Source organism: Zootoca vivipara, chromosome 14, assembly GCF_963506605.1.
Source record: "Zootoca vivipara chromosome 14, rZooViv1.1, whole genome shotgun sequence".
Taxonomy (NCBI): Eukaryota; Metazoa; Chordata; class Lepidosauria; order Squamata; family Lacertidae; genus Zootoca; species Zootoca vivipara.
This window is the reverse complement of record NC_083289.1, coordinates 13,596,297-13,623,053: the sequence shown is the minus strand read 5'-3', so window position 1 is coordinate 13,623,053 and position 26,757 is coordinate 13,596,297. Positions and strand designations below refer to the sequence as shown.

General features: G+C 42.6%; 1 protein-coding gene across 2 annotated transcripts in view; it reads right to left on the bottom strand.

Moving 5' to 3' along the window:
- Positions 1-832: 832 nt before the first annotated feature.
- The window catches only part of SLC12A1 (solute carrier family 12 member 1), a 67,602-nt gene continuing 41,677 nt past the window's right edge, over positions 833-26,757 (bottom strand). For both annotated transcript variants that reach the window (XM_035131125.2, XM_035131126.2), the window contains exons 15-26: positions 24,756-24,855; positions 24,564-24,675; positions 20,760-20,900; positions 16,436-16,542; positions 13,560-13,642; positions 9,433-9,576; positions 7,094-7,225; positions 6,773-6,884; positions 5,624-5,710; positions 3,511-3,646; positions 1,376-1,443; positions 833-968 (exon numbers count right to left, since the gene is read on the bottom strand). In XM_035131125.2, coding sequence (XP_034987016.2) covers positions 833-968; positions 1,376-1,443; positions 3,511-3,646; positions 5,624-5,710; positions 6,773-6,884; positions 7,094-7,225; positions 9,433-9,576; positions 13,560-13,642; positions 16,436-16,542; positions 20,760-20,900; positions 24,564-24,675; positions 24,756-24,855 — 1,358 coding nt within the window. The remainder of the gene's footprint in view (positions 969-1,375; positions 1,444-3,510; positions 3,647-5,623; positions 5,711-6,772; positions 6,885-7,093; positions 7,226-9,432; positions 9,577-13,559; positions 13,643-16,435; positions 16,543-20,759; positions 20,901-24,563; positions 24,676-24,755; positions 24,856-26,757) is intronic.

The window sequence follows — 26,757 nt, the reverse complement described above, 5'->3', positions numbered from 1 at the left end:
TGGGGAGGAGGCGTAGCTGGATATAGCATCTGCTTTGCACCCAGAAGATCTCATCTTAAATCTCCAGGGAAGGCTGAGAGGGACTCATATCTGCAATGGATTACAGCATCTATCTGTTGATTAGAGCGTGGTGCTGATAATGCCGAGGTTGCAGGCTCAATCCCTGAATGGGACAGCTGCATATTCCTGCATTGCAGAGGGTTGGACTAGATGATTATCAGGGTCCCTTTCAACTATACAACTCTATTATTCTATGAAATCCAGGAGAGCTGCTGCATCAGTATAGACAGTAATAAGCTTGATGGACCAATGATTTGACTCAGTATCAGGCAGCTTTTAATGTTCATATTATATAGGTTGGAAAGGAATAGGACCACACCCAAATCCCCTACCACTGATGGAAAACAAACAACAGTGAAGGTACCTGGTTGTGGTGTGGCAACGGCACAACATGAAAAACAGATGAGGTTAGAAGCTCTATGTGTTTCTTTTTTCACCTTAGTTTTCTCCCTGCAAATGGGTTGTTATTCCACCACGTTTGGGGTTACTGCAAGTCTGCTGAGACCTCTTCTACATTGGCATTGCAGTTTTGGCTATGTAAGTATGAGCACAGGAAGACTCGAATTGGTTTTTAGTATATATCTATAAGTATATATATGTTTTGGATTTTGCTGTCCAAGGGTGACATCAAAGTGATTTTTTTTCCAGTCGTTGAAGTGTATATTGTAAAGTGTCAGATCCTGGGACCCTGTTGCTCTTCAGCATTTGTAAAAAATACATTTGTGTCACTGATATGTACAAAATGCATATATTTGATTCCAGGTTTTGCTTGCTAAGAGTAAAACGTTAGCACGTTTTTGTGGTTGCCTCGGATGAGCAAAACTGGAGGCAGGTTCCTTGAGAGAATCTCTAACCAAGCCATATAGAGATAATCAGATATAATTCCTTTTCTTGCTACGGGTAGAGTCCTGTTGAATGGAATAGGATGAAAGTATTAGTAATATTCTTCAGTAATACAACAATATTCCCCTCCAAATAACATTTCAGCCACTATATGAGCCTTTTCCATCCCTCAATGTTGTTTGAAATGACTAAAGGAGGTTGCCATTTTTCATACTTTCCTTGCTCAGATTTTAAAAAGTACATTTTAAAAGAACAATCAAATAATAGCACAAAAATCTTAGCTAAAAAGTCAACAAATGCCTGTGCAGTACATTGCTTTCATTCCCATTAACAGCTTCAAATACAGGGCCTTATAGACACCAGTGGACCTCACTGAACCACTGTAGTTTGTCCTTGAGTTCTTGCCCAGAAATCTCCTGGCAAAGTATGGCTTGCTTTCTGAACAAATCAAAATTAAATCTGTGTCACTTACAGAACAATCAGATTAGCAGCCCTAGAATGTTCCTGAAGGAGTTCGTTCAAACGGACCTGGCGGTAGCTCTGTTTAAAAAGAAACAAAATTTACTGCAATAGAAAAGCTGGGGTCTTGACAGATGATTTAAAGCAGAGTTTAGTGATCATAAATCCACACAGGTCATACTTCTGTAAATCATACTTGGTCTAAATTATATGGGCTGCAAATTGGAAGCAATAAGTTTCTGATTGCTTGAGGAAAACTTTCTAAAAAACAACAACCCCTGAAACATTTCATATTCCATTGTCATTGCCATAGTATTAATATGCACCAAAAATTATTTTTAGTCTTTTTAGTCTTTAGTATTTTTAATGAAATACTGATGGCTACAAAGTATAACTTCACTTAAGAGACATGAAATAGTGAGATTAATTTTTAAATCTCTTAAAACTCATTTGTTGCATGTTTTGATGATCCTACTGAAGATCAACAATTTCCCAGTTTCCACAGGGACCTTTTTGCAGAGAATCCTTTACTTATTTGGAGGGAATATATGTAGAATATAATCTACTTTCTCTATAGAATGCTCCCTCCCTAGATAACACAGAATATTTCCTAACTAAGTTTGCCTGGGCAATGATACTGATTTTTTTGTTTTGTTTTGCATTTTTAATTCCCCCCACCAATAAAAAAACACATTTCTGCCTCACCCCCCCCCCCTGCCGCAAAAATGGTTTGATTCCATGGCTTCAACATTTCCAGTAATTTTACTTTTCTGCTTCCCATTTTGTTACATTCAATAGCTGCGGCATATCTATATCAGCAACTTACACTGCAGCCCCATGCATGTTTATTCAGAAGCAAGCCCCGCTATATTAAGGGTGGATAGGATGGTGTCCTTCAACTGAATTCTCACTCCCTCTTCCCAAGGAACGTTGGAGTAACATTGCTCTGTTAGGGACTTGAAATGTGATGCAGACAACCGATAGCCCCCCTCACCAAATTGCAGTTCCCGGGATTCTTCAGCACAGGGGACCTTTCTTAGCCCAATGGCCCACATTCCAGCATGGGCAACCTCCCAGGTGCTTATACCAGTGGCAGGTGAGGTTACGTGTAAAAGCAAGCAGAGCAATCAATATCTTTGTCATTGTTTAGTAGATAATATTCCAGTCATGCAAGAGACTTACACACACACACACACACACACACACACACACACCATCTCTCCATCCTCCTTCCAGGAAAACCAGAAACATTATCACAGATCATGGGTACATTCCAGCCCAGCAGAAGCACTCAAGAAGGTGTGGTCTGGCCTGCGGAGAGTCCCACAGGCCAAGTGCAGAGGTTGGGTAAAAGGTAAAGGTAAAGGACCCCTGGATGGTTAAGTCCAGTCAAAGGCGGCTATGGGGTTGCGGCGCTCATCTCGCTTTCAGGCCGAGGGAGCCGGCATTTGTCCACAGGCAGCTTTCCAGGTCATGTGGCCAGCATGACTAAACCGCTTCTGGAGCAACGGGACACCGTGATGGAAGCCAGAGCACATGGAAACACAGTTTACCTTCCTACCACAGCAGTACCTATTTATCTACTTGCACTGGTGTGCTTTCGAACTGCTAGGTTGGCAGGAGCTGGGACAGAGCAACGGGAGCTCACCCCGTTGTGGGGATTTGAACCACTGACCTTCCGATCCGCAAGCCCAAGAGGCTCAGTGGTTTAGACCACAGGGCCGTGTAAAAACTTGGGAAATATTTCATTGCACATATGCCCTTAGTCTAGCGGTTTATTATTGTCTATTGGAACCAGTCCATCCCGAAACATTAGAAGCAGTGTCTTTAAAGCCTGCATGCCATCTTGAGCCCCCTCTGGACAGATTAATGCCATAAATAAACAATATCATCCAGCAGCTGTTTTGACTAGTTGCAGTGCACCTGCATTAATTCTATACAAGGGGTTCAAATCAAATACTGTTTTCTGCCAAACTTCACCATTTGAAGAGATGCTCACCAATTCCCTCACCAATGAAGCTAGATTCTCTTTTTCCTTTGTGACCTACCAGATTTGCCCTATTGTTCTCAGGTAGTGCTTGTACACGATTTTCCTTCTCGACTAGCTATCCCACAATGTCAAAAGTAATGGCAGGTATTGCTCTTTACCTTTTCCTTGACTGCTTCCAGCTCTGCATCAGTGATTTTCCACGGTGCCTCTCTCTTTAATTTCTCAGCAGTTGTTAAATCTTTGCAGCTTTCATGAAGGCGGTATGGTTCAATCATCTCTTCAAAGAATTTCCAGCTGGAACAGAAATTATAAAGGAGGCATCACAGCGGGACTCTAACTCATTATTTCACAGGTATTCTAAGGTATGATATGGGATAGACTCTGTTGGCTTTGGAATTGTGGCTGAATTTCATTCAAAATCTTTAGACTTCATGCATCAGATTTTATGCTCTGTTAGATATGTGCAGCTTCATTGTGGAAACACCTTGTCTAGACAGGTCTGCATTTGTCACTGCTAAGCTTTTTTATCTATCTTAACTGTAGACTAAAACATATCACCAAAGTATACTACATTCATTGTTGTGCACACAAGAATAAAACAAGAGTTTTCTCTTTTCCTTGTTTTGACTCCTGTTGTTTGGCTGTATTACTAAAATTGTGGAGGAAGCAACAACAACAACAACAAAAAGGCGGTGGGGGAGGGGGTCACAATCCAGCATTTGGGCTACACCTCAATGTACATCTAATTTGTTTATTATCACTCCTTATGGCTTCTTGCAAACCACCCCGGATTACATTTCCAGGGATGAGATTTTAAACATCAGAGAAGCCTTTTCGTGTACTTACGCTCCAACCTTAAAGGAAAATTGTGAAGACGTTTTGGATGGAGGAGTTGTAGCTCCTTGCAGGATCTGGAGACTACTCTTTGGAAGAATTTACAGAACTTTACTGAATATAAGAGAACATCATCTTCTGCTCCAGAGAGTCACAAAATTGGCAAACGATCTGAATCAGTTTTATAGCAGGTTCAAAAGTCAAGCATTATCAACTAGTGCCATTCAGTTGGCGCCAGAGGGACCAACAACCACCTCAACCTGTTCTGAAGTCACTCCGCTGGTGATCTTGAAATAGTGTTCTGCACACTTTGTATAAAGTACTTTTACATTGCAATTGTAACCGAAACAAAATTCCAAGTACTATATATTAGTACTTGGCCAATAAAATTATTATTCTATTCTATTCTGTCTTGAATTGGGACTATAGTTTGTCAATAATAGCTTTTCAGAGATATGAAACTGGCATGTGAAGTCACAAGTCATTATGCCACAGGCATTGGTTATTAGTGTCCTGCCATGGTCTCTGGTTAAATTTAGTTTGTCAGATTTTCATTACACTCAGATTTGTACCAAACAAGCCCCCTGCCCCCTGAAGCACAACCATTGCAGCAGAACATGAGTGTAGTTTGCCATTACTGTTACGTCCAGTGCATGTGACAGGACGGAAGGCCCTACTTCTTATTTCAGCACCAAGTGTCATGTCTTGACTGATGGAGTCCTCGCCAGAGGATGAGCAGGAGGCCCCAGCCTTGCACCAAATCCTGAGTCAGGCTCCATCTGGGAGCGAGGAGCCAGAAATCTGTGATGAGGCTGAAGTTGGGCCATCCACTTGCAGGATGAGTTTGGCCTCTGAGATCAAGGCAGAATGGGCCCCAAACTCAAGGGAGATGCTGTGTCACAAACTACCAGATGGAAACCTGAACCATCTGGATAAGTGCCAGCCTATAGGCAAGGACTCCTTAGGAATAAAGGTTTCATCTCAAGGAGACCTCCAGATGAAGGCAGTTGATAGAAGTCAACTAAGGTTGGGATGCGTTTAAGGCAGCTCCAGCTCAAAAACTCCAGTGGAGGAGGTTGGAAAAGCTGCTGGAACAATGCTTGTGTAACACCGGCACTCTGCTCTGCCTGATCCTCTGCCTTCTCCAACTCTATTCCTACTCTTGGGAGTGCTGGGTCAAAAAGTACGTTTGTTTTTAGAAATTTACTAAAATAAAATCCATCGTATTTTCACTTATTTCAATTTCTGAGTTACAGTTCAATCTTATACATGCCTACTCAGAACCAATCCACATTGAGTTCAATGAAGCCTAATCCCAGGTAATTGTTATAGGATTACGGCCTCCTCCTCTTCTTCCTTCTTCTTCTTCTTCTTCTTCCTCCTCCTCCTCCTATTATTATTATTATTATTATTATTATTATTAAAAGCTGTCCTTACCTCTCTTTGTTTGGTTTCATATTGATATCACCAATGATGTGAATGTCAGCAAACTTTATTCTGAATTTGCTTAAAAGTGAAGCCATCCTGAAAACAAAAGGAAAGGTGTATTTTTAGCGTTGTGATTCAGAATGCTGACAAATAAATAACTAGTTAAAGAATTAAAATGGAGTAAAAGTGCATTAATTGGTACTTCTCAGTTACAGTATAGAATGTGGTGAGCATGGCATGGATGAGCTAGTTGATTTCGCTGAAAACCAAAAGCAGTGGGACAGGGCCGTCTTAAGCATATTTGGCGCCCTGGCGCTGTGGTGCGAAGATCTCTCCGGTGACCCCCCTGCCCCGTTTCCCAGCACCCGCTGTGCGGCTGCCATGGCCGCAGCAGCGCGGTGCCCCCCCAGCCTTGCCATAGGGCCGGTCCTGCAGTGGGAAGTAAAAGCAGTGGGCTTTACATGGGCTGGAGCACTTGCATTGTTTTCAGGACCAAGTAACAGTCACAGAAACACACAAAAGTAGAGTTGGAAGGTATCCTGAGGGTCATCCAATCCCCTGCAATGCAGGAATTTCAACATGCAGACCTCCATCTAATCTGATACCATACCAGACTCTGTTTTGCTTGAAAAAGAGCAGACAGAGGGCATGTTTTGTAACACTGAAAATATCTCCAAACTAACGATCTAAGAGGATAAAGCAAGTTCAGTATTACTACTAACACAGTGTACCTTGGTTTACGAGCTTAATCCATTCCGGAAGTCCGTTCTTAAACCAAAGCATTCTTAAACCAAGGTGTGCTTTCCCACAGCAGCGGGGGACTCAATTTACAAATGGAACACACTCAACAGGAAGCGAAACATGTTCTGCTTCCAATGCAAAGTTCACAAACCAAAACACCTACTTCCAGGTTTGCAGCGTTCTTAATCCAAGTTGTTCATAAACTAAGTTGTACTTAAACCAAGGTACCACTATATGTAGAATTTATATCACTCACATATTGTCTCAGTAATTCTTAAAAGGACCCTGTAACAGGTAGCCGGGACTGATAATACAAGGTCATCAACAGCAATTTCCCTCTCTCTTTCCCCTCGCCTCATGCACAAATAATCTTTATAAGCAACGAAACCTTAAGCAGAAGATAAAAGGCATACATACATTAGCTTTTCCTCTTCCAGGCGAGTGACTTTTCCACCAGTAAAAATACGTAATTTACAATCTTTCCATTTTTTGCGGAGAGTGAGCATGTAGGGAATTAGGAGTATTAGCCCTGCATAGACAGATTTTATTAAATTAAATATATACCAAAATTAGAACAATGCATAATAATAAAAAGCCACTTTTATTGCTATTAAAATTGTGTTCCCCCTGATTTTTAAATTTTTCAGATACTTGGTTATTTATTCTTATTTTAACCCTACCTTGACTATTCAGTCTCCCCCATGCCATCACTGTGTGATGTTCCTTTCAGCGACTTACCTCCGTCATCAAACAGCCACCACACGTCAATGGTACCTTTTCCTTGCTTTTTTTTAAACTGAGTGCTGGCTTCCAGCAACCGCTGATTGAATTCCCCAACATGCATTGAAGAGATTGTGCTAATGCTGCTTTCTGAAAGGAGAGGACACACTCAGAGCCTTTCTGCACAATCACCGAAAGTGCTCCACAACACACCTTGGAAATGTAGCACTTCATGGATCCTACATTTAAGTTAAATAACCCAGGGGATGGAACATGGATTTGCTAGAGTGAAGTGAGTGAGAACCACTCTCTGTTGTTTTTAAATAACTTGTCACTACTTTGAATTATGTTTGGTTAGTGTCATTCAGTTTTTCAAAAGGCTGTGAGATTAGTAGCTTGAAATGCAGTGAGTTTGTTCTTCACCCACACTGCATTTCAAGCTGCCGTTGTGTGGGATGTGATACATAGATAGCAGTCAAGTACAACATTCCTTGTTTTCCTAGAGTGGACATGCAAGGGATGTTTGGTCCAGCCAGTTGGAACTTCCTGTTATCTCCTGGGCTGGGACATACTTCCTCTTGCATGTGACTAGAGGCAGGCATGACTTTACCTGTGCAGATAACAAAACTACAAGGCATGCAGTCCTCCTCTCTCTTTTCCATCTTCCTTTCGTTGTGTGAACCGCAGTGACTGTCAGTCTGCAGTCACTGGGATTAACCCCCCCAATATGGAGTAGATCCACATGTATATACTTTGTAACTAAGTCTGCCTTCAGATCCAATTGTGAACTGAATGTGAGTAAACTTCTTTTATATACAGTGGTACCTCGGGTTACAAACAGCTTGGGTTACAAACACTTCAGGTTACAGACTCCGCTAACCTGGAAGTAGTATTTCGGGTTAAGAACTTTACCTCAGGATGAGAACAGAAATCATGCAGCGGCGGTGCAGCGGCAGCGGGAGGCCCCCATTAGCTAAGGTGATAAACCGTTAAGAACGGTTTCAGGTTAAGAACAGACCTCTGGAGCGAATTAAGTTCGTAACCAGAGGTACCACTGTACTTTACACAAGACTGTGGTGTGTTTATTCTTTTAAGGGGGATATATATATCTCGGGCAGGAGATATAGAAACATGATAAGCTGCACCAACAGGTTAAAGAATAGTTTCTACCCATCGGCTGTGAGACTGCTGAATCGAAGAGAGCAACATTGCAGCTGATGTTAGGGGTACGGCAGCACACAGAGTGACAAGCACTAAGAGATTGTTGGTGGGGGGGGGTTGTTTAATCTCACTGTAAACAAGTGGTACAGTGACAATAAAGTATTTCTATTTCTATATAAGGGAACTTACCAGGAAGCTAATAGTGAGAGGCTTAAACAAGCCTGCAACCAGCTACCCACTGTGTGTTTAAAAGGGGAATGTAAAACTCTGCTAAGTTACAGAACTTGCTAGCGCAAGTTAGGAAGGATATTAATAAACAACATATCCTCTCCTGCCTCCCTGAACATTCCCACACTTTGCATGGAGTAGTTCCCGTCGGAGAGGGGGCAGGGAATCTCTTCACTGGACGCGCATGACATTTTCTGTTTTCCCACCCCTGGAACTTCTATTCCTTAAGCTGTCATGTGCACTTGTGTGCTCATCTGCACATGAATGATGGCTGTTAGGTTATGTTCGTATTATCACTTGCTCCCTGTCCAGTTTTCTAATCAGATTGAAGCTGGTTTGGGGGGGGGGGAATGCATCAAACAGCAGTATGTGTCAATAAACTACAGGATCAGTATTGGTTATGGCTAATGCCATGTGAATGCAGCTTCAAAAAATGACAGTACACCGCATGCCCCAAAGAGAGTATATGTAACGAATCTGTCTTTAAGGTGCCACAATGTACCGTACTTTCCCATTTATAAGACTAGTTTTTCCCTTTTAAAATCATGCTGAAAAATGGGGGTCGTCTTATATGCATGGGTAGTGCATAGGGTGGACGTTTGATTGGTTTCTGCCGCAGCTGTCAGTGGCTATTGTGCATGTTATTGGTTGCTGCGTCAATGGGTGGTGTTGATTGGCTGACGCTGCGGCAATTGGGTGGGCGATTGGGCAATCCTCTGCAAAAAAAGCTCAACAACTCTGGGCCATCCTCTGGGCAATCCCGTTATTTTAAATTGGAGTCCCCAAAAATAAGGGGCGTCTTATACACAAGGGCATCTTATACACGGAAAAGTATGGTACTTGACAGTTTTTGTTGCAACAGGCTAACATGGATACCCTTGAGTTCCCTTCTGAAATTGGTTCTTCGGGAAAACTAGTTGGTGACCAATAAGCTATTATGTATTTCATCTTTCAGCTTCAGGGCTTGCCTTTTTTGGGTATAGTCTTTGTAATGTTGAGCCTGGCGGCTCTTCTGAAGTATCTCTGGATGCCGCCATTTCCTTCTTCAAATTCGCTGTCCTTAATGGTAGCCTCTAGAACTTGCCTCTCCTGCTCCAGCTTCTTCAATTCCTCTGTCAAAAGAATGCAAGATTGGCAATAATAATTGCTTGTGAGTTGAGAAAGACAGATAAGATCCAGTTAGATCTGTGGCATTTGCACCTCTGTGAATGGGCTGTGAATGAAATCACTTTTCATTGGCCACGATTACCTTGCATGAAATAGATCCTTACACAGGAACAAAGAAAAAGGTTCTTCCGAGTTTCTTGTGCTCAATTCTAAGCTCAATATGCTAATAATGCTAATGTATGCAATCTTAAACTGAAAGCATGGCAATTGTCCAGCACAAATATTTCATTTCTCTGTTTTGTTTCACTACATTCTGGACAAATATTCCTATGTAGATATGGGAAGGCCCCAGTTTTTTCCAAAGCCTTTTTTTTTTTTTGAAAAATGGAAAAAAGAACCAAACAGTTTGATATAGTTTGAATATTCCACACACTCCTTTAAATTACATTCCCATGTAACTATATGGTTTTGGCATGATTATGACCACTTTCATGTGTAATCAAAATGAAAAGACAGGTAAAGTAGAGTGTCCTTTTTTAAAAAACAACAAATGTTGTAGTTGAATGTGAACAGACCAAATTTTTTTACCCATTTCCAGTCTTCTGCATAAATTTACTCTAGATCTGTTCGGAATATTGGGAGTTCTTTGTTTAAGATTCTGTTGTAATTTATTGTTCCTCTTATTTTCTTTTTCCTATTTCAGTTTCTTAGCATTTGGAGTGTTTTACTCTAACGGTACAGAATCGATATCTGCTATTATTTCATTGTAATCTAGGATGTATCTCAGATTAGTTTTAAAAAAATCAGCTAGATCCCTCACTATTTTTAAGCAAGAGATGTAACAGGTAGTTCCTCTGGAGACAAGCCAATGAATAGAACATTGTCCTGCCCTGAATTCTAGCCACACATATTATTTGGCTGGGGAAAAAGGTTTGATTTTCTATATCGTAGAACGCAGCGAACAAATCAGCTGTCTTTGTCTCTCTGTTCCGGTTTGATAAGAGAGAGATTTGTGTGTGTACAGAGTTAGACCCACCTTAAATACTTCACTTAGTCTTAGACCATTAATATTTGTGTGTGGATTCTGAGCAATTTGAGGATAGAAACTGTGGATAGAAATGAGGACATGCCGGCAGCAGGTGGCAGCAGAGAGTTGCAATTTTGCATTACGATTACAACCAAATACTAATTTCAAGCTAAGTCTTGGAGATTAGGGATAAGAATCTTGTTGCTCTCCAGATATTAGCAGATTGAAACTATCTTCAGCCTTGCCAACGTGGCCATTGGTCAGGGATGGCTGAAGTTGCAGTCCAGCCACATCTGGAGCTTCACAGGTTCTTCATCTTAATATTTCCCTGCCCTGCTCTTAATATTTTTTGGGGAATCTTTCCCTTCTGGAAAGAGCAAGACCAACCGATTTAAAGAACTCCTGGACGTTAAGTCCAGTCAAAGGCGACTATGGGGTTGCGGCGCTCATCTCGCTTTCAGGCCGAGAGAGCCGGAGTTTGTCCACAGACAGCTTTCCAGGTCATGGGGCCAGCAGGACTAAACTGCTTCTGGCGCTACGGAACACTGTGACAGAAACCAGAGTGCATGGAAATGCCATTTACCTTCCCGCCGCAGAGGTACCTATTCATCTACTTGCGCTGGTGTGCTTTCGAACTGCTAGGTTGGCAGGAGCTGGGGCAGAGCAACGGGAGCTCACCCCATCGCGGAGTTTCGAACTGCCAACCTTCTGATTGGCAAGCCCAAGAGGCTCAGTGAATTAGTCCACAGCGCCACCCCTTCACACAGTAGGCGCATACACACTGAGATACCAAGCACATATACAGAATGCAAAAAAATATTTCTGCGTGTGATTGCCACATGTGGTGATCTATATGTGGATTCAAGCTATCATTTGTAAACAAATGTTAACCTTGCTGCACAAGGCTCCCCAAGAGGTAGGAAATAGTCAAAATTTACAACCTAGGCACTGCAGGACCCTACCCGTTAGACGATCTTTTGTGGTCCTGCGTGTATTAGAATCCTATTCAATCCAATGGGATTTCCCCACAGTGGTCTGTGTTATGATCCTGATGTCAAGCACTAGCTGGGAATCAGACATATTGGGGTGGGGTGAGCCAGCCAGGTCCAGAGAGCCAGTGCCTGCTGCGGAGGTGGAGCATGTAGGACCAAATGATGAGGCTGATAGCCTAGAGCTCAAGACTTCCAAGTCACAGCCCACATAAGCAGAAGCCTCATGAGCTAGGATACTGCTATGCTTTTGGGGGGATAGGAAGCAGGCTGTGTGTAATATCCTTCTGACTCTTGGATCCAGTAAATATTAAAGTATAATAATAATAATAATTTTTATTTATACCCCGCCATTCCCGGTCCAGAAACCGGGCTCAGGGCAGCTAACAACAAATATAAAACATTGATTAAAAACAACTTTAAAACAGCTTAAAAACAATATAAAATACAACATAAATTCAGCATCGCCAGGGCTAACTGGCCAAGTTAGTCCTGCTAAGGCCAGCAAAGAGACCAGGGAAATATTTACATGTGGGGACCCAGAAAGTTTTCTTCATAGAAAAAGGGAAGGGAAAAAGGAGTGGAGGATCTGGGCTGAGAAGGATGTACAGTGGTACCTCTACTTACGAATTTAATGTGTTCCAAACGCACGTTTGTAAGTTGAAAAAATTTGTAAGTCGAATCCCATAGGAATGCATTGGGAGAAAAAATTCGTAAGTCGAAGCAACCCTATCTAAAAATTCGTAAGTAGAAAAAATCCTATCTAAACCACATCCAAGATGGCGGACGGAGCTTTGTTTGTAAGTAGAAAAAATCGTAAGTAGAGTTATTTGTAAGTAGAGGCACCACTGTAGGTACTTGGAGCTGGAACTCCAGTAGACTAGGGTAGGTAGCTCTAGTGACCTGTCCATGGTGCTGAAAGCCTTGTAACTGTGTGTCCTTGGTTCACCACGACCTGGATCTCAGACTATATTCCTCTGCCAACCTGCCCTTCTATCCTTCACCTTCCAACATTCTCATCCCAGGGGTCTTGATCATGGATTGGGATATGTTTGCATGTTTGTTTCCTCTTTTTACTAACTGTTCCTGGCCACTTCTAGGATCTTACCCAGCTGTATGTGGGCATATCCCAGGGTGGAGATTGATGATGATGATGATGATGATATAATATCTCATTTATACCCTGCCCATCTGGCTGGGTATCCCCAGCCACTCTGAGCAGCTTCCAACAGAATATTAAAAACACGATAAAACATCAAACATTAAAAACTTCCCTAAACAGGGCTGCCTTCAGATGTCTTCTAAAAATCAGATACTGGGTAGTTGTTTATTTCCCTGGTGTCTGATGGGAGGGCATTCTACAGGGCTGGTGCCACCACTGAGAAGGCCCTCTGCCTGGTTCCCTGTAACCTCACTTCTCACAGGGAGGGAACCACCAGAAGGCCCTCTGAGCTGTACCTCACTGCCGGGGCTGAATGATAGCCTGCCAGTTCTGATGTGAGAATTTCCTCAAGCACAGGAATTTCTGTTTTCTAAATGGGGAATGCTTTGGACATATAGTGAAAATAGCTGTGCACCTGGGGAGTATTCATCTATTATTACCTGGTGATCTGAATCCTGACCAGATATTTGTTTTTCCAGACTGAGTGTTATCTATCTGACAATTCTACGGGGACACCACAGCTTTCTAGCCCATTGATTATCTTTCCATCCTCCACTTTTATGTTTAGATTTCCATTTGATTCTTTTATCGCAAATATGGGGCATAAAAATCCCCCACTAATTATACATATCTTAAGTGTTCCCAATCTCCAGAGAAGGTAATTAACCAAATCAATGGCCATGCCATAAAAGTAATTGAGCTGGTGTGTCTGGAAGCTAGTGGAATTGTTGAGGAAATGTGTTTGTTTACAGAAATAATGCCTCTAGCGCACGAATTATGTGAAGTTCAGTTCATTAAGTCTCAACATACCTTGAACCAGGAGGACTTGCGATATGTCAAACCCTTGGCTTATTCGAGCAACAACCACACCAAAGTCAAAGTCAAATGCATCACTGGAACAAAATATAAATGTATATATGCATATAAATTGTTTTAACACAGCATTGGAATAGAGACAGTTTACTTGGACATTTTTCACAAGCAGTATGAGAAACAAATGGATTTCTAAAGTTAGAAAGTCCATTTTGAATCCTCCCCCCACTCTCTCCTTTAACCATCAACAATGCTTTGATTTCCCAGCTTTTTGGATTCTGATATATAGAATATATGAAGGACCATTGCAAACATTGGATTAGCATTTGTAACATAATTTGATAAAGGGTATTGAAAAAGGAGATTTAATAGATTGGATAAAAGTATTTAGTTGCAGAAAAGAGAAGAGAAAATTATTGGAAACTGGGGAGAGGACTTGGGGGCGGGGAGTCCATGGGTCGGAAGAACCCCTATAAAGATATTGAATTTGTTATGGATTAATGCAAATAATATTGTATGCTAAAAAAATTCTAAAATATAAAATATAAAAAAAAGATTCTGACCAGTTCCAGCTCCCAAAATCACTGCCATAGTCACCTATAATATTACTGCTTCTATCCTTAACTGAACTATTTTTAAACCCCTACAAGACCTTACACAGTTCTTTTGTGTGTGTGTGTGTTAACACAAAGGGTGTGAGCTGGTTTCCAGTGGCAACACCAGGGGAAAAAAAATCGGGGACAGGGCACAGAAGTGGCGAAGTATAGTTCTAGGTGTGCAAGAAATAAAAATAACAGTACAGTAGTACCTTGGTTCTCAAACACCTTGGTTCCCAAATGCCGAAAACCCAGAAGTAAGTGTTCCGGTTTTTTAACGTTTTTCATGTGGTTGTCGGCTATTGTTTCCGGGGCGCCTGCACCAATCAGAAGCTACGCCTTGGTTTTTGAACATTTTGGAAGTCAAACGGACTTCTGGAAGGGACTAACTTTGGTGCTTTTGTTTTTGAAGCTTTTTTGGTTAATTTGTTTTTGTAACTGTGTGGAACCCAATTCACCTACTGACTGACTGATTGATTGATTGTGTGACTGTGGAAATGGATAAAGCCCCCCATCCAAACAATAACTATCATCAGTGCAGGTAAGAAAAAAACTTAATTTTAATTTTCATCATCTGCAATACTATCTTATTTATTTTATAGTACAGTACATTGATTATTGCTTTCATTTTATGGATCAATAGTCTCGTTAAATAGTAAAATTCATGTTAAATTCCGTTTTAAGGATTGTTTTTAAAAGTATGGAACGGATTAATCCATTTTGCATTGCTTTCTACAGGAAAGCACGCCTTGGTTTTGGAATGCTTTGGTTTTGGAATGGACTTCTGGAACGGATTAAGTTTGAGAACCAAGGTACCACTGTAGTAGATGCAGAAGGAAGATGTTGCTTAAAAATCACTATTTCCCAGGGTTTTTTAAATCCATGAGTTGAAATATCTTCTCTGCATTTTCCTGCCAATGAAAAACCTCCATGAGTTGGTTTTGGGGGAGGGGAGAGCAGGAGTGGGGAAATTATGCAGTTTATCTGTTCCTGCCACTCGTCTGTTTGGGCTCTGTATGCCCAGGTTGTTCGGGGTTAAAAAACAAATCAAGCAAAATGCAGATGAAAGAATATTGGCAGTCCCTGCAAGCTGTAGTTTGAGCCATAGAGGGAAGCACAAAGTAGATTTTGCTTGAGATAAATGCCTAATCAAGTTATTTTGCTCTCAGCCAAATGGCTCTTTCACGGAGAAACCTTCCTATTTCTTTCTTTCTTTCTTTAAAAATATTTTTTATTAAATTTTCAAATTTTACATTTCAAGTTAAGCCAATGAAATCAATGAATATACGGCAGAATAAAAGAAACCTTCCTATTTCAAGGCATGTGTAGGTTAAAAAATTTAAAATAATTTGAAACTAGCTTAATGGTCACGGGTCATTCCAAGAACTCCAGGAATTGCAATTTTGTTGCAATTGCAATTGCAACTCTTGGCTGGCCGTCCTATGCTATTGGTCAAATTGCAGTCCATAGGATTCTTGTACTGGGAGCAATGACAGTTAAACAGTTTTGAAACAGGCTTGAAATTTGTAGTGTGGCCATCAAAATACATGCTTTTAATGGCAAGCATGATGACTCTTTCGCTCTGCATACCAATATGGATGTGAGGAAGAAACTGGTTTGGGGTTGTAATCCTAAACATCTAATGTTGCTGGCTGGGGGTGGGGAGGCAGTGTAGGACATTATGTTATAATGTGTGTTTTCTGCTATGTTGGAGGGGGTTTTCTGCCACATTGGAGATCCCAGTTTTGACCAATCAGGTGGGAAAGCTGTTGCCAGTAGTTGTCAACAGAAGCCCCAAAATGGGGTATTTGGGGGTTTGGTGCCAGATCTAGCAGATCCAAAGCCTCATGGATCCCCCCAAGGGCTGGTGGTTCTCAGGCCCCTCAATTGTGCTAACTGGTGCAGCAAAAATAGAAAACATTGCCACCATCTTACGCCCTGGCCAACATGAGACACAAGGACTACAGATGTTGTGGCTCTACTCCTTGGGGTTTTGATTACTCCTTCCTCCTTACTGTGTGGTCCACTGCTTGAAACGGGAGTCCTCAAGTTTTTATGATGTCTTTGTTTGTTGTGACACTATTGCAGTGAACTTGGGTCTCTAGCTGTTGTGGGACTACAACTCACATCATCCCTGGTCCTGCAAGCCATGGATGATGGGAGTTGTAGTCCCACAACAGCTGGAGACCCAAGTCTGAGAAACACTGCACTATTATTGAGAGATGGCAAACAATTCCAGTTGTGCCCCAAAGCAGCATGCTAAATTCTTCAACTTACTGTATGACACCCATGTAATTTTCAACTTCTACTGCGGTGGCTTCTTTCCAGTCCTTTTTAAATCCAAGCACCAAAGTATTTGGTCTCATCCTGCCCAAGCCGGAGGCCTAGTAATATTAAGAGGCAGTGTTTAATAAGATGCATGTGCAAGGTTCATCCGAAATGAGGAATAATGGCAAAAGATAACTGAAGTAATGTTCTGGAGGGATTTGAGATTAAATTACATTTGGTGAGTGTCCTTCATGCTTGTACCCAAGCAGCACATATAAAGATTAGCTCTAAATCATCTCGGCTATAAATGGTTTTTAGATGACAGAAATGTAGCTTTGCTAAATTAGCATGCATTTGCATTTTTTCTGATGCCTGCTCATTAAAACGATTTAATAATTTAAGATCAACAGAGTTTTCATGTTACTGTTCATGTGCTCATTTTTAACATGATAGCACCAGTTTTGTAGCAGCACCCATTATGAAAGCATGGCATGAGATTCCTGTAAAGAGTTCTAGTATCTAAGACTAGATCCTTTTGTTCAGGTCCTTTTATTTAATTTATTGGTGCAATCCTAAACACAATTACTTGTAAGTCCTATTGAGTACAGCAAGACTTACTTTGAACTTGCTGAATCAGGCTGTAGGGTTCCTAGCATCCTAGGAAATAATTCACACCTAGCTGAGCACATTTAGGGGGCGAGGATTTGTGCGTTATTGTCTGGAACTCCAGGAAATGTTTAAAGGGCTAGCTGAGAATGTCAGATCCTTGGTGACCCTAAATGTGTAAGTTATTTAACCTTATGTGCTGAAACCGGCCAACATCTGATTGAAAGCAAAGCATGGCTCTCTACAATCAAGGCCAGGCTGAAAGTCCACTATAGAACAACACCTAACTCCTCCTTAACCTCTATGCTTGAAGAACGCATCTCATCCAGATGGTATGGAGCAGGGACGTCCAACTCCCAAGAGACTGCTCTCTAAAGCCTTGAAGCATGTGGCAGCGGCTCTACGACCACGACAGAGCTTGTTACCTCATACTCTGAGATCTTGCTCTCCGGAGGCCTTAGGTATCACAACATCCTACAGAACCTGTGCCAAATACCTAAAGATTATCTACTCCCTTCCCATTGAAGAGCCTTTATGCTCGCAAGATTAAATGCTTTCCCTTCTGCAGTGACTAAAGGCAGATTCTCCCATACTCCATATCAAGTCTGTTCGCGTGCCTGCAACCAAGAAGTACCAGATTCAATAGACCACATTCTCTTAGATTGCTCTCTACACCAGGCATCCCCAAACTTTGGCCCTCCAGATGTTTTGGACTACAGGGCCGCAGTTTGGGGATGCCTGCTCTACACAGTAGAACTCACCATCTGAAGCTGAGCAAAGTGTTGGATCTCTGGCCCACAACTCTGAGAAGAAATCAAATGAGGTTTCTCCTGGCAGATGATTGGGACAAAGATACCAATGTTCTGGTAGCTTCCTTTTTAGCCACAGTTTTACCTGAAAGGGTTCCAACGAACCATCCCTTCGGGAAAAAGACTGGGCGTAGTAGAATATCTAAGTGCAGACGACCACAGTGTGACCCTTTAACCCTTGACAGCTTCACCCTTGTCCTTTTAATTATCCCAGTGCTTTGAAATGTTTTATATGGTGATGACAATAAAGGTATTTGATTTGATTTGAATGTAATATTCAGTTCCATACAGAGACAAAGAAGATGGGTGTTATTAGCATTTCATCTATTAGATTTCACCTGTGCTGCTGCTGCTGCTGTGTATTTAACAACTCACCTGGTAGCTATAGGTAGCCAGAAATCCCATGCAAGCGAGTAAGAGCGCTCACAGAGGAAGGATAGAGCATTGCATCCCTCCATCAAATATGTGCTCTTTCAAGCCCGCATTCCCAGCATGTTCTCATTTGTTTCTCAGTGATGTCTTCGGTGGCTTGGTCATGTACACAGAAAGGGTGATGATCCCCAAGGATGTGCTTTATGGGGAGCTGGTTTCAGGCACCAGGCCCATTGGCAGACCAACTCTGCACTATAAAGATGTCTGCAAACATGGCATGAAGGCTGGCATGCCTTCATGTGGGAATCCCTTGCAGATGACTGCAGTGCATGGAGACAGACAGTCAGATTGTGTCTCCACAGCAGTAACCAGAGGAGAAATGACTGCTGGGGGGGATGCAGAGTGAAAAAATGCCATGGTGTATCTGCCTTCATCTGCCAGGGCTGCCAGACATCTGGGTTTTCCCATGAATTGGGCTGCAAAAACGGACTTTTTTTTTGCTGAATCGGATTTTCACTTTTGGGGATATGGCAACCCTATCATCTGCCCCATCTGCAATAAAACATGTCTTTCCTATATTGGTCTCTACAGCCACAGCAGGTGCTGTAACTCTCCAATGGCTTTATCCTCAATGGCACACTCTTCCATTGTTTCTCGAGACAGATGTGAACATTGAGTCTGCACGAGCTGCAGAGGAAGGAAAGGGTCTTCCTTAACAATTGGCATGGGAGTGCAGCTAGGGAACGGGGAGGAGAGATGACATTCTTCTAAAGTCATCTTTTAAAGTGTGGGGGGAACAAATGACTCCATCCCTCCTCCACAAGACTACTTGACGGTAGGTACTTAAGAGGCTAGTAAACAATATATCAGTGCTGGCTGTGGAGGAGCAAGCCAGTGGAAACTTAAATAAAATTGCAGGCTATTAACTATTGTGGGATGTAATCCACTGGGAGCAGTCAAATACAACATTCTTTGTTTTTCTAGAGTAGACATGCAAGGGAATGTTTGGTCCAGCCAGTCAAAACGTCCTGTTCCTCCTGGCCTGGAGCATCCTTCCTTTTGCATGTGACTAGTAGGTGGGCGTGACCTTTCCAGACCTGGTAAAAGGCCAAGTCACATAGCCACTTCCCTTCTTTTTTGTCCTGCCTGCTTCCTGCTTCGCCTGGACTGCACTGCTGGCTCTCAGCCAGCAGCACCTAGGTTATCTCCCATATGGGGTAAACCTGTTTGTACATGTTTGTAACTTTAAGCCTGAAGCATGCTGTTATGTACTGAGCTGAATCCTAGAACAATAGGATTCAGAATCAGCGGGAGCTACCCAATCCAACTCCAGGTGGAAGTGAATCCGCAACCTGATTGGCCTGCTGGAGCAGCCAATCAGGCGGCTGGCAGAAGCGAATCTGCTACCTGATTGGCCTGTAGGAGCAGCCAATCAGGCTGCAGGCAGAAGTCAATCCACAATATAATTGGCCCACAGGTGTAGCCCTGAAGTAGCCAATCACGCAAGGCCCATTGTGTAAATAATGTATATAAGCAGATGGTTTTGGGAAAAGAGCCATTCTTCTTCTCCTCTTCTCCTTGATGACTATGAGCTGAATAAAGAGCATGAAATTCACTCTCGACTCCGAGTACATTTCACATGCCTTCAGGGATCTATTGAATGAAAACTATTGAATGAATAAGACCGTTGTGTCTTTATTCTTTTAGGAGGGATCAAAGGGGTCTTAACTGAAATAATAGAACATATCTCAATCTGGGCAAGCCAGATTGAATTGCTTATTATCTTAAGAGACTCACATGAGTCTGCAACCAGCTTCTTGCTGTGTAAAGGGAGAATGCACTCTGCTGTATAAAGAAACTTGCTAGTGTGAGTTAGGAAGGATAATATTAATCAATATATGCTCTCCTGTTACCCACAACATTCTCACAACTTTAGTCTGCTGATAGGGTTTGGAGATCTAGGATTATGTCTGGTTCACAATGTGCATGTTTATCCTTTGAAGACTGCACCATCAACTACCGTAATGACTTGGATACCATCACAGATCTTACATTCTAGATAAAACTTGAAGGTATTGTTCATGTTTGTAGCCACTGCAATATATGTTGGGGCCTCGCTTGCTCTTTTTCTCGGTATAAACATCTGCCACACAATGTGGATAAGATAAAGAAACTGTTGGTATATGGCAAATGAGTTGCAGCATAATATTATAACACATTAAATATTAGATGCAATGCAATAGAACTTGTTTGGGTAGTCTCAGACATTTGTGAGACATCCTTAAGGCACCTCCATTTACTACAGGGCCATTTAATATGGCATTGGTTGGTTTCTTTCACAGTTGCGTAGCCTGGACCCAGAATTATGTCTGAAGTAAGCCATAATACAGAGGGGTGTGTGTGTGACTCCAGGATTCACTCTGCCTTTACAAGACGTTATCCACATCTACACAAGCATTCTTAACGAATAAAGGGAAATTCTTCACGTAACGGAGGCTGCTTTGAAGTCATGCTCATTGCATGTGCCGTGCAAATAAAGAGCTTACTTGGAGGAGGCTTTTGACTCCATCTCTAAAGCTGTCGGCTGCCACTGCAGCATAAAAGGCTTTCCTTTTGTTCTTTGTCAGCCAGGCCTGCTTCGTTGTCATGCCGCTGTTCATCTCTGTAACGCACAGCTTGCGTGGGCCCTGCGTGACACAATAATATATTAGGGAGAGGACTTTGTATTATGCATCGCACAATAGTGCGATTTTGAAGGAGTAACTGAATCTGCCCTGCGAGGGGGGGATGGAAAGAATGTCAAGGAAGGGGATAAAACAAAAGCAAAAACATTTCCACAAAGGTTCTGCAGAGATTCAACCTTTTGAAATGAAACCTGATGCCAACATCACTCATTTTTCTATTTCAAGGAGGGGGTAAGCCTGTTAACACCACTTAGGTGTAGTGAGAGCTGACAGAAACAAGTATGAAAATATAATTTGAGAAGTGGGCCCCGTAGCTCTACGACAAGGGGCTGGGAATAGCTCATGGGGTTAACACTGTTAACAATCTAATCCAGGGGTCAGCAAACTTTTTCAGCAGGGGGCCGGTCCACTGTCCCTCAGACCCATAGCTGCCAAGTTCTCCCTTTTTTTAAGGGAAATTCCATTATGCTGGATAGGCTTCCTCGCGAGAAAAGGGGAAACTTGGCAGCTATGCTCAGACCTTGTGGGTGGGGCAGACTATATTTTTTTTGGGGGGGGGGGAATGAACGGATTCCTATACACCACAAATAACCCAGAGATGCATTTTAAATAAAAGGACACATTCTACTAAAAACATGCTGATTCCCAGACTGTCCGTGGGCCAGATTTAGAAGGCGATTGGGCCGGATCCGGTCCCTGGGCCTTAATTTGCCTGCCCCATGGCTAATCTACAATCTGGAAATAATTATTTTCAATCGGCAAACCATTTTTTAAACATAGTGTTTATGCAGTAAAGTTCACAAGTTGGCATGGGGGGGGCATGGCAGCCTGTTCAAAATCCCCTCTCAACCATGAACTTGGGTGAACTTGGGCCAGTCACTTTCTCTTAGCCTGACCTAGCTCACAGGGTTGTTGTGAGGATTACATGGGGGGGGGGACCACATATACTACCTTGAACTCCTTCAAGGAAAAATGGGATATAAATCAAATAAATAATAACAATAAAGTCAGTTCCCAGCAGCCTTGTTCTGTAAAAAAATAACATGTGCTCATCAAGCCCAGTTGCAGCTGGCTATGACTAAAAGCTTCAGGTGAATATCACATTGCTTTTTCCAGCTTCTAAGGAAGACAGGGAAGTCCTACGAAAAGCACCACTTGGGTCTGTGTGACCTTTTTGCAATGGGCCTTAAATACATGCCAGGTTCCTTGACTGTTAATATAGTTCCATTCTTAAATTCTGGGTTCAGAATAAGGGAAATTGGATAATTTGCCATTGGAATAACTGGTTTGCAACATAGATTTCGAATATAAATTATTTTTTCAGGCACAGCGTAAGTAGTATTCTTTACACAGGAGTTGGGGTGTTGTTGTTTTTAAGGACAGCCAAGTAAGTGTAATTGTGCAGTCTTTCTGGGCATGATAGGAGTCCTGCTTGCAGCATACCCCTGTTTCATCGCTCTCTTCTTTTCCCAGTTACACACCACAGAAGTTCACCGTGTCACATTTTTTATTTAGCCAATGAAACTAAGCTTGGATTAAATCTCTAAAGAAGGAAGAAACCAGCTAAAATGCTTACACTTGCACAGCATGCATATGTTAAATGTTGGTAGAAATAAAAATATATCAACACCCGCCAAAAAAAAAACCCTTGCTGATCTGAAACTCTTATAGATTCTAATTATGTCCCCGCTGGAATAAGCAATAAAACTTCCATTGGCTTCAGCTGTGTAGGTCAACTGGGTGGAGCAAGAGCTCCCGCTTTGGACTGTGCAACAATTCTACCCTGTTTTAATTATTTAGGAACAATCTCATGAAAAAGAGCTTCTCATGAAACCTGCTGATACTGCCCTGCTATTTGAACTTGAGTCTAATATCTTTGAAAACAACAACATGTACCACACTAGTCTCCAGAACATATGGCCATAGGTCTTTTCTTTATTCTAGAGCAGGCACCCCCAAACTGCAGCCCTCCAGATGTTTTGGCCTGCAACTCCCATGATCCCTAGTTAACAGGACCAGTGGTCAGGGATGATGGGAATTGTAGTCCAAAACATCTGGAGGGCCGAAGTTTGGGGATGCCTGTTCTAGAGTGTATTCTAAAATTAGGAAAAGTTAGCATTTAAGCCCGCATCACATAAAACCCATCTTGACTAACTAACCCTGTTTGGGGCTCTCTGGGGTTGAGTGGTCTTCTTCTGAAGCATTCAAATATGTTTTGTTTGTGGTTCGTGGTTGTATTTAGTTAAATAGTTTGTTCGCTTTGTATATTGTATTTTTGTATATTGTAAGCTCCCTTGTGAGGCCCTTGTAAAAAAGGGAAGATTGCAATATTTTCAACAAACGAAATGGAAATGAAAGATATACCTGGAGGCTATTTGACATACAGTGGTACCTCGACTTCTGAAGGCTTCGACTTCCGAAGTCCGCTATCCTGGAAGTATTTTCGCCGTGCACGCATTCTGCGCATGCGCAAAGCGCAAAATCCCGATTTGCACATGCGCAAAATGGACGCTTCGACTTACGAAGTTTTCGACTTCCGAAGAGCGCCATGGAACGGATCGCTTTCGTAAGTCGAGGTACCACTGTACTCTTGTTGGCAGGTGCTTGCCATACATCAGGAAAATTCAGGTGTAAAAATGGTGGGGTGGGCGGGATTTTGCCAAACTGGCAAAATGTCAGGGGAAACCCAGATGTATGGCAACACATTGGAATAAGCAGTAGAATCAGCTCAAAAAGCTTAAAATCACTATTTTTTTGATAGGTTTCTCCCCAAAAGCTCAACAATGTGAGTTTGCGCCCCCACAAAACTCAACAATTTTTGAAATGTGGCAACCCTATCCATGCAACAAGCACTTCATGCACAGCAATTGACAGGGCCATCTTAAGCCCATCCAGTGCCCTGGTGCTAGGTCCCTCCAGCGCCCCCCTCCAGAGCCTTTCCAAGGGCCCGGGAGTGCCAAGCGGACCGCGGCAGCAGCGGGAGGCCACCTCCAAGGACTCTGCGCTGTGCCTCCTTCTCGTTTCCCCAGCGCTGGGTTCCGCTCAGTCAAGTTTCGCCACCAGCGCGCACACTGCAGGACCAGCAAGAGCTGCTTGGGCACTGTGTGCGCGCTGGTGGCGAAGCTCGACTGAGCAAAACCCAGCGCTGGGGAAACGAGAAGGAGGCGCAGTGCGGAGTCCTCAGAGAAGGAGCGCAGTCCTGGCCAGATCGCCAGAACCCTGTGCTCACTTGGCGCCCTTCCAGCACCCTCCAGCGCCTGGCGCCGTGGTTCTCCGCGCCACTAGCCTCTATGGCTAGGACGGGCCTGGCAACTGGACTGGGACTGTACTTCTGCAAACTACCAATGGAAATGTTTTGTGACAGTGTGGGGGCAACCCACATCACGAACATACGGGCACAGGAAGCTGCCTTATACTAGTCAGATGGCTGGTCCATCTGGCTCAGTACTGTCTATGAAAATGGCAGCAACTCCAGGGTTTGAGACACGATATCCCCAGCCCTACCTGGATATGCTGGGACCTTCTGTGTGCAGAGCAGATGCTGTCCCCAAGCCTCTGATTAAGACCTAGATTTCCACACAGAGCAGCTGCCATTTCAAGTTGCCTTCATAGGGGGGGCAGCCATTTTCTGTAAAGCTCTCCTTAGCACATGTTGGTTGAGCTTACCGTGTATACTTCACAACAGATGCAGAGGCCATTGTTCTTTGTGAATGAATGTGCAATGTCTAACAAAGCTGGTCTCGTCATGGGTTCTCCAGTTAATACTATGCACTGAGGCCTGTGAAGGTGGAAAAAAGCCCATTAAGTTTGGTGAAGCATACATGCACAGCACCCACTCACATCCAGTGGAGACCTTACCTGAAGTTTTTCACATGATCATCCACCGTAGTTAATTCCAATGCAGAGTCAACGGCATTAACATAGTATACTGCCTGTGATGATGACCCCCAATTTACATCTGTTGTGGATAAAAAATATTTCATATTGTATCATCATTAATTTTTTCCCACCCATCCATTCTTGATTAGTCATAACCACGGGAAGAGCTTGAGTTTTGTATGCAGGATGGTGAACAAATTCAGTGCCTTTACTTTAAAGAAACTTCTAATAGCAGAACACTTTTAAAAAAGAGAACATCTTTGCTTTCTAGTGGATCTTTCTACCAAGCGTGGTTTACTGTGGTTCAAGTCATGGTTTTAAAGAACAAGCCTGTGCATGACTACTCAGAAGTAATTCCCACTGACATTCACAGGTAAGTGTGAATAGGTTGGAAATCATGCAGTATTTAAGGAAAACGCAGGGGGAGAGAGTGAATTGGAATAGCAGTGACCAGAACACTGAGGCTACCATGCCACTAGCTAAGAAGCCAGCTTGGCTTTCTTGTTTTGAGCCTGATACCATAGCACCTGTGCCCACAGAACCAGAGCCAGGATCCAAGGCACCTAATGTGCCACATAGTACCCTGCTAGTCCAAGAGCACAGGGAGTGTGCCCAGTAGGAAATTATGGAATGAAGGAGAATGATTGGCTATTTAGGAGACTGTAATTCTCCAAAATGTGTAAAGCATAGGGCAGGTCCTTTACTAAATTTATATCCTGCACTTATGCCCAAAGGAGTCAAGGTAGCTCACTGGGAGCTCTCCATGGTGCTGCAGCAACCCACTTGCCTTGCCCTGTGACTCCCAGAGGCAAAGAACAGAACATCCATCATTTACTGTACAGTGGGTTCAAGATACGGGTTGGCTGCCAGTCCCAGACCCAAGCACCTTACTGTTGCATAGCATGAGGAGTGATTTATCTAAAAAAAGAAAAAAAGCTTCACGGCATGTTCACCTCCAGGATATTATAATACAACAGTATCATTATAATATAGTTATTTATACCCAGGCAGGACTTAAGGCTGCTTACAACATGCATATAGAAAATTTATTAAAACCATACCCATAATTATAATAAAGACAGCACAGCAGCAGCTCTTTCATTAAAAGCAGTCAGTTCCCAAAAGCTTATTGGAACAAGAAAGTCTTCACCTGCCAGCGGAAGGACTTATAGACTCAAGCAAGCCAATTCACTCTTTCATCCTGCATTTTCTGTTCCTTTTTTTTTTAAAAAAAAATATATATTGCATGGCAGAGCCGCCCTCATCCATAGATTTAATGGCTATATTCATGTTGTTTGCCTGTGTTTGATACTGCCATTTATAATTTAGTCAATAGGAGGCACTGTAATTAATTGCATCTTAGTGGAGTTGGGTGTTTCTTCTTCCTGCTGTGTTCTTATTAGAAAAATAAGGACAATAAAGTTCTTCTTTAGCTTTCTAACTGGGTCTGTCCTCCAAGCCTTCCACGACCCTGCCCGATTCCCAGAGTCTTTAGACCCTCCTACCACCTGAGGCAGAAGTAAGAGCCATCAATAAAAAACAATGAAGGAATTCAGGATTTTAGCTGAGCTGTGATTGGGGAGGAGAATGTCTCCTGTTTCCCTATGGTGAACAAAAGGAAGCAGCACAATCAGAAATTCTCAACTTTAGCATTCACTCTGAACGCTGAAGTTTGTTCTTTAGTCAACGAACTATGTTAGTCCCAACTTTTCTTATCACTGCCCCCCAGATTCTGCAGCTCCTGGAAGCTCATAGGTAATAGCTATAGCTATAGTTAAATGCAGGTTAAATACAGATACAGATACAGACAGATAAATTCTGAATGCCTAGGAGCATAGCTGCCAAGTTTTCCCTTTTCTCGCGAGGAAGCCTATTCAGCATAAGGGAAAATCCCTTTAAAAAAGGGATAACTTGGCAGCTATGCCTAGGAGAGTCCCATAAGTATACAGAAAAATCTTGTTTTTGAGTGGCCTCAGACTGA